Source organism: Typopeltis vanoorti, chromosome 3 (genome assembly GCF_054136105.1).
Source record: "Typopeltis vanoorti isolate ZY-2024b chromosome 3, IOZ_Tvanoo_1.0, whole genome shotgun sequence".
Classification (NCBI taxonomy): Eukaryota; Metazoa; Arthropoda; class Arachnida; order Uropygi; family Thelyphonidae; genus Typopeltis; species Typopeltis vanoorti.
This window is the reverse complement of record NC_143551.1, coordinates 83,391,521-83,404,048: the sequence shown is the minus strand read 5'-3', so window position 1 is coordinate 83,404,048 and position 12,528 is coordinate 83,391,521. Positions and strand designations below refer to the sequence as shown.

General features: G+C 34.3%; 1 protein-coding gene across 1 annotated transcript in view; it reads right to left on the bottom strand.

Annotated features, from left to right (window-relative positions):
* Positions 1 to 12,528, bottom strand: part of LOC150108335 (complex I assembly factor ACAD9, mitochondrial-like) — a 387,096-nt gene that overhangs the window by 336,620 nt on the left and 37,948 nt on the right. Inside the window, exons 4-5 of the mRNA XM_090415744.1 lie at positions 5,734 to 5,837; positions 2,655 to 2,755 (exon numbers count right to left, since the gene is read on the bottom strand). Coding sequence (XP_090271870.1) covers positions 2,655 to 2,755; positions 5,734 to 5,837 — 205 coding nt within the window. The remainder of the gene's footprint in view (positions 1 to 2,654; positions 2,756 to 5,733; positions 5,838 to 12,528) is intronic.

Below are 12,528 nucleotides of genomic sequence, written 5' to 3'. Positions count from 1 at the left end.
ATATGCTTCCATCACTGAGTTGTTTTCCATGTTGGGTAATAACTTTTGAAGTCTCAAAACTAGCTGCAACTAAATTGGAACTAGGCCTACCTGAAATAAATTTCATCAATGTATTGGACTGTTTTTTTGTCTTGCTCAGTCAATGAGAAATTAATTCTCTTTGTTCTTGCTCACTTTTATTGCTTAAGTTCTTATGAACAGTTTCAAAATGTCTCTTTACAGAAGAAGTCCAACAAACAACTAATTTGGAACATAAAATGCATAATGCTTTATTATCTTTCTTAATCATACCAAATTTTTCAGTCCAGTATTATTTAAATTCTCTAATATCCTCTTCATTTGAATGTCTCTGTTTCTTTGCTAGTGGTTGTCATTAAATTGACAATAAATACTTCCGATCCATATTTTAAAGACTTACGATTTAATTAAATCCAAATTCACATATATACACACACTTTAGAAAACTGGTATTCTTTATGAAACACAAAAAAAAATATATAAAATGATGGTAGGAGTCACGTCACAACTGGCTGCCTGGTAAAAAGGTGCAACAAGTGAGTGGAACAAGACTTGTACATCAGTATATCGCTGAGATAGATGGCTTGGAAATAGGATGTTTGTTTCATTTTCTTATTACTTTTTATTACTAAAACAGTTGATAGTATTTGTTTCTTTATTGCATTTTTATTTGGTATCGCTCTACTTAATAAAATTATATTCTACTAAGTTAAAATATACAACTCAGCGAAGATGTTGGATGTGTATTTATTTATTTAATTATTTTTTAAGGTTGGCTCTGGACTGCGTACTGGAAAAAAGTCACTGCCGTGCCACGTTTGGCAAGCATGCCAAGGATTCCCTGCCTCTGGTATAGATGATGACTTACCATCCTGAAGGTACTGGAGATGTGGCTAATGCCAAAAAATGGGAACGAACAGATTAATTTGGAAGTGATATAATTGCAACTTCTTTTTCTGGTATGAGTAATTGCATTTGCAAGGGAAGCATGGAGAAGAACAAGCTGGATTCAAGCCAAATACAGATTTTAAGATCAGATTTTCACAAGACAAATAGTTGAGAAATCATTGGAATATAACAAGGATCTGTATTTAAGTTTTGTAGATCTGGAAAAGGAATATGACATGGTGCCAAGAGAAAAGCTGCTACTCAAAATGCTACAGTTATATGGTGTGACATGAGACATTATAAAATGGAATATATAGTCTATATTTGAGTTGTATGTAAGTCAGCAGCTGGAAATGAAGGAATTACAGGAAATGAAGGAATTACCTGATTTAATATTAAATTATTTAATATTAAATCAGGTGTGAGACAAAGGAGCACATTACCTCCATTGTTATTCATCATCTATATGGATCACATTATGAAGTAAAGTGGTATTAAACCTGATATCAAAACTGGAGATGTTAATCTCAATCTTTTACTTTAATACAGATGTACTTCTAAATAAATCCAGTACAAGTCTCTAGAATTCTTTACTAAACTGAATAACTACTGTAATAAACACTGTATGAAACAGCAATAAAAAGACAATGAAAATATCAACTGTATTCTAAAGGGAGAATCTATAGAACAAGGTAAAACATTTCAGCTACTTGGGCACAATTTTAATGGATTAAATATGAAAAGAGATAACAGAATTAGCAAAGCTGGTATGGTAGAAAGTCAACTGGATAAATTTATATAGAATAAAAGAGAAATTAGTCAAACATTAAACTAGCTGTCTATAAGACAATGTTCAAACCATTTTAACTTAGGGATCTGAGAGCTGAATTATAAATAAAACTCTTGATCTTGAGACTACAGAAATGAGAGTTTTGAGAAAGATTAGGTGAGTGAACAGACAGCATCAATGATAGTATCACATTAAAAATGAGAATAATAAGAAAGAATTTGACATTGTTAACACATTAAGGAATGTGTTAACAGAGCTAATTTCAGGCAGTATGGTCACTTAAACAGCCTAGGTGAGCATAACAAGTGTTCTTTGGTAGGAAGGCAGGAAAAAGATCAGAGGAAGAACAAGATCTGGGAGGTGGGGGGTTGATACAGTAAGAAGTGCCTCAGAAGACAGAAATATAAAATATGATAATATATTGGAGTCTTGACAGATAACAGAATAATTTGCAGCAAAACTGTCAATAGGAAGTTAGTAATTGTGTAACTTTTTCATGTAGTATTATCATAATTTGTGTTCACAGGAATTTGATAATGATGTAATGTTCAGTGTGTACCCAAATTCCCAAGTACCCAGTAAAAACTGGATACTCAGAATGCCCATTATATCTAATATTCACCTTCAGATACATTGTTAAAAATATACTAAAAATAAAACCATTTTGTTCTATTAATTTTGTAGAGCAGTGTATCACAAGTAGTAGTAATAGACTGCAAATTTATATGTTGAATATCACTCATCATATGAAATCATGACAATGATATGATATAATAATCACATGTACTAACAACATTAGTCCATTAATTTTATGGAAAATGTGTGTAAATTTTGAAACTTTTATATAGATGTAATAGTTTATATGAAAAAAACCTGTAAGCCATAAATTTTGCTATGTGTAAATCACTATCAGAAAGAAACATCACTAGTCATAATAAGATAAACTCAAAATCTGAACCTAGTTTCTTCAGATAAACAAAATGCTGCTATTAATTCTCCAGATGCCAACTTAGGAAGATATCTGTTTTTTTGTTCTTCATTTCCTGATAACAAAATAGCCTGCAAATAACAATAAAATAGTAAGTGTTATTACTTTCAAACACTCATATAAGATACTCACATTCATAAGTTAATTTAAAATGAATTAACTTAGTATATACAATTATAAGAACAAATAAACAACTAAGAGCATTAACAAATAATTTCTGCTCTGGAAATTGAAGTTTTTTTTTAATGCCATACCGTCATAAGAGAACAATAATAGACTGACAATCTGTATATTATTAAATATCATCAATGACAGAGTGAGTGATGATAGCATCATGTGTATATAATTATAAAAACAAACAAATTTCTATTCAATTAACAAACAATAATGAGCATTAGCAAATAATTTTTGCTCTCGTTACTAAAGCTTTTATAATGGTATACAACTGTAAGGAATGGTAGTGTGACTGATTATGGTTGTATTTGCCTGTATGTGTAGATTTCTGTAGACAGTAAAAGTCAAGGATCCAACAGACTGATATGTAACCAAAGTGCCTGGGAAATGTGCTAGATAGAGCACGCACATGTGCACACACATGCACAGAATAACTAAATACTAGGTTTTTGTGGGATACAGTTGGTGTTTGGAGCATTTTTCAAATCTTTCCATAAAGCTAGCATAGTTAGAAAAGTCATCTTAGATTAATTCCAAAGTCTCTTAAAATGGAATGCCAGTGTACAAGATGATGTCAAAACTGACTTTTGTGTCAGTACTGCAGAAGATGGCAAGGGACACTATAAAAACTTTAGTATTTAAAATTGGTCAACTTCTTGATGTGCAATGAGGTATCCAGTAACATGAGATATTACTTTGGCAAAGTATCCAACAATTTGTAATTAAGTGAACCAATGTTCTGCTATTTGCAATAATTTCAAATTTTGTTTGCACATTTTTGGCAACCTGTATATCCAGGAGGTTCTAGAATTCTATGGTTTCAGTTTACATCTCTGATGTCCACAGTTCACAAAGTGACATTTTTGAAGAGCCTGTGAATGGGTTTAATTTGCATATTAGTGAGACTGGAGTGTCCAATTAGTGGTATATGGAACATGATTTTAATACTGTGGCTGGCTTATATGCATAATCAGAGTAGTTTAGAATAACAGAGAGATGGATGATTGCCCTTATCTACTTTTATAATAATTATTTTCCAGTTGTTTCTAATTACATTAAATAACTGTAAAGTAAAAAATTAAAAGGTTTCCTTTCCCTTTCTACAGTAAAGAAAAAAGCAAGTGACAAAATGAGTGCAGAGTTAACTACAAAGAAAGGCTGTTTTGGTTCATGAATGGTATCAGCATCCAACAGCAAGGAATAACTGGCAATTGCTGGACTATTAATCAAAAAAAAGAATTCATTCTGTGCAAAGTATAACTGGCTAAATTATCAAAATAAGAGATTTGCATGCAGGACTGTTGTTAGGGTACATGCCACATCTACATTCAAGAAAATATGTTATTTTTTTAGATGGAATTGTTATATTTTTAGAATTCTGCAAAATGGTTTAGATACCATTCTGCAGAATTTTGCACACTTCTAGGCATTGCTTTAGTTGCTTAGTGGATGATGTCCATGCCTGGATGTGCATTATGTAAACAAATGGAATGAACTCTTGGAGTTGAAAAATGATGGAGGTGAAGATTTCTAAGAAACATGCAACAATGATGTTGCCTATTTTGGCAAAAGCAGACAGCAATAGCTACTAAGTGTGATGTAACAATATAGGTAAATACATTTTTATAGGTTTCTTTTCCATGTCCCTTAAATCTTCAGTTTTTCTTGCTAAGAATGGGTACTAGCATCTTTTTTTTAAAATAAAACACGCTGGTTCTGGGGAAAACTTAGGGGAGTGAATAGATGACAATCACAAAAGGTAGAATCATATTAATAATGATGATATTAAGAAGGAATATGACATTGTTAGCATTCAGGAATGTCTGAGAAGAACTCATCTAAGGTGGTCACTTAAACAGAATGAAAGAGCAAAGGTTAGAAAAACAGGTGTTTGATACCGAGATGGGTTGAAAAAAAAAAAAACATCTGAAAGGCAGACCATAATCTAAATGGATTGATGCAGTTAGAAGTGTTCTAAAAGACAGAAATATAAGATCTGCCATATTGGAGTTCTGACAAATGATAGACTAATCTGGAGGAAAATTGTTAACATGATATTAGTAATAAGAAGTTAATCATGTAGTACTGTCATAGTATCCAATACAATCCTCAAGGACACATATCAGGAAATTGAGGATGAAGAATATAGTTACCAACAACAAGTTTACTTCAATAATGTGAGGGAAATAGGGTTAGATATCTGGAAGCATTTCTCTACAGACCAAACACTTTTTTTAAGACACTTAAAACTGCTATTCAAACACATCTATTTGCATGCAGTGGAGTATAAAAACACAACCAACAGAAGGAAGAAAACAAAAACAAATATCAGGAAATTGAGGATGAAGAATATAGTTACCAACAACAAGTTTACTTCAATAATGTGAGGGAAATAGGGTTAGATATCTGGAAGCATTTCTCTACAGACCAAACACTTTTTTTAAGACACTTAAAACTGCTATTCAAACACATCTATTTGCATGCAGTGGAGTATAAAAACACAACCAACAGAAGGAAGAAAACAAAAGCACTATTCACTCAGATAACCAAAAGAAATCACTTGATAGCAGCAGTACTGTTCCCATGTAGTTAACAATCCAAGTAATGGGCTCAGGTTTGCTTTCAGAAGTTCAGTGATCAGAAGAGACCGCTTTCAAACTGATATGGCACTGATGTTTAATGAAAAGCCTTAGTGTTAAGGAGAAAATTATTTATGCATATCATGAAAACTATTACAAAATATTGCTACATGTGTTTCCAATAAAAATATCTCAGATGGATAAAACGGATGCACTCTGTTTTGAGTGTAAATATAAGATGCAATAATTAAAATCAAGGAATATATATATTTATTAAAAAAAAAAAAAATTATTACCTGAATTGCCATAGCTTGTGTACTAAGAGTAGCTTGAATTGAAAAATCACAGCCAGTGTTTTCTGTAATCTTAGCAAATTCTGTTGCTGTAAGGTTGAGTCCATCTATTGTAAATATAATTATTTGCTATAAATTTTCGGTAATTATGAAAATAAATAGTTATTAAAAGGAACATGTATTTCCTCATTATAGTTTGATCAGAACTATTTGCACAAATCATTGTGTCCATGTTATTATTATAACTATGTAAAATAATATTTAAAAAAGTCATTATTCAAATTAAGGGGATATTAAATCCCACATTGTTTTAAAACCGAATAAGAAACTCAAAGATTGGAATCAGAGAGTTTCATGCTGAATATAGTAAACTATAAAAGTATCGGCAGTTACTAGCGTGAGCTAATGCAAGTAGGTCCTAGTATGTAGTACAATCTCAGGCAACTCGTTGCAAAGGTGGGGAAAGTCCTGATCACTAATCTTGGTATTTTCCATAATGTAAAAACACATTTCCTAGGAAATGTATGCTGTTATTACATTATGGTGGGAGGTCACTACCCAGACCGGTTTCAGCCTTTTTTGAGGCTTCATCAGTGAGTAGCTAGACCAAAATTTGATTCCAATCTTTGAGTTTCTTATTCGGTTTTAAAACAATGTGGGATTTAATATCCCCTTAATTTGAATAATGTTTATATTGCCGAAATGAAGCCTATTGGCTCTTTATATTTAAGTAAAAAAGTCATATTTATGAGATTTTTTTTAATTGCAACACTATTGTTACTACTCAAGAGAAATGAAGTATGTCGAACATGCTGACTGAATAGCATCACTCTCTCTCTCAAAACCAACAGACTGTGGGTATTCAAACTCCAGTATATTGGTCTGAATACAACTGGAAAGGAAATATCCGTGAATGTCTTTAGAAAGTAGATGAATCTCAATGCCCTCTCTGTGTGTGTGTGTGAGTGAGAGAGAGAGAGAGACTACTTTCTGGAGAGAATTTCAAGAGTAAGGTCATCAGCAAGCTCATGAGAAGAACAAAAACCTCAAACAAGAAGGGTCACCCAAGCATGGTAAGGAAGTCAAATTCAGAGTGTGAGAAGAAATTAATTAAATGAGATAAAGTAACTTCAAAGACTTCTTGCATTATGTGGCAGGTAAAAGGAAGAATGACTATGGTACAATAATTATTATTAATGCTAATGGTAAAAACGTGATAGAATACTGAATAATTACTTTGAAAAGTTCTTATCATCCAAATGGATATTCGGCTGTAATAGATGTGACAAGGACTGATGTTGAAATATAGATTGCTAGCCTGGTAAGTTAAGTGATTAGAGTATCTGCTTTTCAATCAACAGACACTGGGTTCGAATCCTGCTGTGGACATGGCTGTTTACAATTATCTTTTAATTGGGCAATGAATTTCATTGTTCAGTATGAGACCACCATCTTTATAGACCTGAAGTGCCTTGAGAAAAAAGTTCCATGTTTGGGTTCTAAAGCAATAGAGTAGAATTTTTTTTTCACTTGGTATTTTTTAATTGGCAAGAATTCTTGCCAACTATATTCTTGTTTTATTCATTTACAGTTTAATGATCTACTATATAACTTGGACACTAAAAAGTCTTCTAGTGCTGATGGCATCTTTCCAATTGTTCTAAAACATTGTTCAACAGAGCTAACACCAGTCCTGCATTACCTTTACAATCTTTTCTTTCATGCTTACACGGTGATCAGAATACATTATGGAAAATTATAGAGACAACTACTGTGTTAGAGCAAAACTTTAGTTTAATATAAACCAAAATGAACACTCGATGCTTCGACATTCATATCAAGGTCATCATCTGCAGCATACACATATATACAGAGAAACAAGCTGCACTACAATCTACACGGTTTGCTAAAGTTACTGACTAACTGTTACAACAATTATTGGCCTGACTTCTGGTGAAAAAAAAAAAAACACCTTGACTACATCAAGCTACAGTCCTATTATTATTATTATTATTTATTACGTTACAAAATGAAATTGGGGTGGAGAGCAACATGTTTATTATATATCATCATCAAATTCCTGACATGTACCCTCAAGGGGTGTACAGGATATAATAGTACTACATGAAAAATTTACATCATTACTAACTTCCTACCTACAATTTTCCTCCAAATCAGTCTGTTACTTGTCAAGACTCCATTATCAGATCTTATATTTTTATCGTCTAAGGCACTTTGTACCGTATCAATCCACCTATATCTTGGTCTTCCTCTGGGTCGTTTTCCTGCCAACCTGGCAGAGAACACTTGTTTTGCTAATCTTTCCTCGCCCATTCTGTTTAGGTGACCATACCACCTGAGATTAGCAGATTAGCTCTGCTAACGCATTCCTGGATGCTGACGATGCCAAGTTCTTTCCTAATATCCTCATTTTTCATATGATATTGCCATTGATGCCATCTATTCATGCCTATAATCTTTCTCAGGATTCTCATATTTGCGGTCTCTAGTCTTTGGTCAAGTGTTTTACTTCTAACCCAGCTCTCAGATCAATAAGTTAAAATTGGTTTGAACACTGTCTTGTATACAGCTAATTTAGTCTTCTGACTAATTTCTCTCTTATTCCATATGAATTTATGCAATTGACTTCCTACCATACCAGCTTTGTTGATTCTGTTGTCTATTTCCATATTTAATTTACCATCTTCACTAAAAATCATACCTAAGTAGCTGAAATGTTTCACTTGTTCTACAGGTTCCCTATTCACAACACAGTTGACATTTTCAACAATTCTACATATTTTCATTGCCTTTGTCTTTTTAATGCTGACCTTCATACCATTTCTATTACAACAGTTATTCAATTTAGTTAGATAATCTTGCAGACTTGTAGCGAATTTATTTAAAAGTATAACATCGTCTGCATAAAGCAAAGAACTGACATTAACATCTCCAATTTTGATATCATGTTTAATACCACTTTCCTTCAAAATGTGATCCATATAGATAATGAATAACAGAGGGGATAATGTACATCCTTGTCTCACACCAGTTTTAACATTAAACCATCTTCCTGTACTTCCATCAATTCTAACTGCTGACTTACAACTCAAATAAAGACTAAGTATTGCTCGATATAATGCCCCACTGACACCATATAACTGTAGCGTATTGAATAGCTTCTCTCTTGGCACCTTGTCATATGCCTTTTCCAAATTGACAAAACTTAAATACAGATCTTTATTATGTTATCATGATTTCTCCACTATTTGTCATAAAGTGAAGATCTGATCCTGAGAGTCTCTATTTGACCTGAATCCAGCTTGTTCTTCACCAAGCTATTCTTCCACAATTCTTCTCAACCGTTTCTAAAGTATACTTGCATAGATCTTGCCAGGAACACTCAGTAGGGATATACCTCTTTAATTCAAACATTCAGTTTTATTTTGCTTTTTATATATGGGTACTATGAGAGCTCTACTCCAATCAACGGGAATTCGTCCCTCTGCCCATGCATTCTGAACTATGCAGTGCAGCCACTGTAAGACTTTTATACCACCATACTTCAGCATTTCTGGTCGAATATCATCTGTCTTTCCACATTTCAAGCCTTTGATGGCTTTTTCTACTTTAAGTATCGATATGTATTCCTGACTGCATGCCTGGTCAGTGTTTTTTTTATCACTGTGCTCTGTCATCACTGCTTTAGCTTTTCATTAGCAAATTTTCAAAGTAATTACTCCATACTTCAGGGATATATTTTTCTCCTGTTTTCATGTCACTTTTATTATCTCTAACTCCTTTTACAGCACTCCTTCATCCATTCCTAAGCTTCTTCAACAACCTCCAGAATATATTCTATTGCCAAAGTCCTCCCATGACTTTTGTTTCGCTAGTTTTACACTGTGTTTAGCTTTCTTACATTTGTCTCTGTATTCTCTAAGAGCACAAGCTCACTTATTTGCCAGAAACCTTTGATATGCTTTCTTCTTCTTTTCCTTTACTGCCTCTTTAACTTCCTGTGTTCACCATGGAGTTCTGACTTTTCTGTCCTTGCAGACCTCACTACATGCCTCTCAAGCAGAATCAATCAGGGTTTTCTTCAAGGCTTGTCAGTGAATCTCCAAGGTTTGGTTCCTGTTCTCAAACTCTTTCATTTTTTCTTCAATAATCTTTGTGTATTTTAGTTTACAGTTCACATCTGAGAGCTGCTCAACTTTTATTTGCTTTAAAACTTTCTTACATTTCATTCTTTTCAATATGAAATTCAATTTTCTACTGCTCGAGACTAAACAGTGATCACTTCCAATTTCAAATCCTCTGTACACTCTGGTGTCCTGCACCAGGGAGAAAATATCACTATCAACAATAACATAGTCAATGAGACTTTTCTTATTCCTTGCCACTTCTCTCCATGTGAATTTGTGCACATTTTTATGTTGGAACATGGTGTTAGTAATAACCAGTCCACGTCTTGAGCAGAAATCCAACATGTATTTGCCATTATTATTAGCTTTGCTCTTTTCTCCAAAATTTCCCAAAACATTTTTGTATGTCTGACAATCACTTCCTACTCTGCTATTTAGATCCCCAACAAGGACCAACTTTTCCTTTTTCATTGTGTCAGTAGCTTTTTCTAAAGCATCAAAAAATTCCTCCATTTCTATCTTAGTAGAACCTTCTATGGGACCATAATCACAAACAAGTCTCATTGTCCAGTTCCCTATTCTGATATTTGCCCAAATCACTCTACTTGACACTGCCTGCCATTCAAGAAGATGAGCCTCGTATTTTGTGTTAAATGCTATGGCTACTCCTTTTCCTTGATTGTCATTTCCTGAATATAACATTTTGTTGAAAGTTTATTTTTCACTTGGTTAGAGTATAATAAATTTAATTTAATCCTTTATCCGAGTGTGAGCAAACAAAGTTTGCGCCTGAAAGTATCTTCAGGAATGGGGTAAGGTGGTACAACACCAGGGACTCCTTGCAAAGGTGGAGCAAGCTACCAACACTCCTACTTAATATCTCCCATAATGCAAAACACATCTCCTTGGCTCCCACTGAAGAGACCTCAATAAAGGTCAAAACTAGTCTTGGTTGTGGCCTTTCCCTTAATGCATAACATTAGACATATCCGCAAAGAGATGTGTTTTGCATTATGGGAGATAGTGAGATAGGATAGTTGGTAGCTTGCTCCACCTTTGCAAGGAGTGTCTGGTGTTGTACCACCTTACCCAAGTCCTGAAGATACTTTCAGGCGCAAACTTTGTTTGCTCACACTTGGATAAAGGATTAAACTAAATTTATTATACTCTAACCAAGTGAAAAATAAACTTTCAACATCTTTCTCTAAATCCAGAGTAATTTATTAAAAAAGGGTGGCACACCATTTGGCAACTCCTATAGGTAGAGATGACCTGCTATTGCTTCTGCCTGGTATCTCCACTTGGGCCTAGCTCCCAGTGAAGAGACCTCAATAAAGGTCGAAACTAGTCTGGGTTGTGGCCCTTCCCTTAATGCATAACATTAGACATATCCGCAAGGAGATGTGTTTTGCATTATGGGAGATACTGAGATAGGAGTGTTGGTAGCTTGCTCCACCTGTTCAAGGAGTCCCTGGTGTTGTACCACCTTACCCCAGTCCTGAAGATATTTTGTAAAATATCTTCAGGACTGGGTAAAAATAAAGCAAACTTTGTTTGCTCACACTGGGATAAAGGATTAAACTAAATTTATTATAATAACATTTTGTATTTATTGCTCAGAAAGATCTCACCAGTTTTTATCTTTTTTGTTTCAGTCACCCCAATTATGTCGATCTGGTGCTTATCTAATTCCTCAGCTAGCTTCATTTCTTTGCCATTCAGGCTTCTTATGTTGATAGTACCGATCTTTAACTCTGGTGATGTTGAGTTGGGTTGTGTTTTCAGATTTGTTCCAGTAGCTGACTTTTCGCTGTTCGCCCTGGTTCCCTGGCGAAAACAACGGGAGCCTTGTTTAACCGGGCGACGCTCCAGCCGGCATGAAATTTTGTCATGTTGTACCATCATTTTGTATTTTGGTTTAACCAATAGGAATACAATTTGGTCGGCTAAATTCCAAATTGCCAGCCCATCCTAGTTCATTAAGTATCCAGGTAGATACCCAACAGGGTGCACCACTAGAAGCTGCGGATTGGACATTAGGTCAGAAGCCCTGGTCAGTTCTCTGCATTCTTTTAAAGGCTATGTGGAGGTCTCCTATCAGTTAGACAGCTTTGACCCTTAACACCCCTTAACTATATATATAAATCCTAAATCTGCCTATGTTTAGAATACTGCTCATATGTTTCAGATGTGCACATAAAGCTTTGCGTAAAATCATTGACACTGTCCAGAGACAAGCAATTAGGCTCACAGACGATCTCTCTTTTAAAGAATTACCAGAATTACTTCAACTACTATCTCACATATGCAGTGTCTCAGCTGCACCTATTCTACAGGTACTTCAATGGTCATTGCTCCACTGAACTAACAACCATCATTCTTCCACTTTCTGTTGCATCTGCTAATACAGAGCAGCATCTCATTACTGTGCAACTGCAAATGCATCGAACCTGCTTCTCCTCATCCTCCATCTACTTCTGTCTTCTGGAACAGCCTTCTTCATGAAGTATTCCTAAGTATTCCCAAACAACTACAACCTGCAACTCTTTAACAAAAAATAATTTAAAAAAATCAATAAACTACTATCTGAATCTTCATTTGCACTCCACACACATTGCAGTGATGTTCTTATGGGTTCCTCAACCCTCTT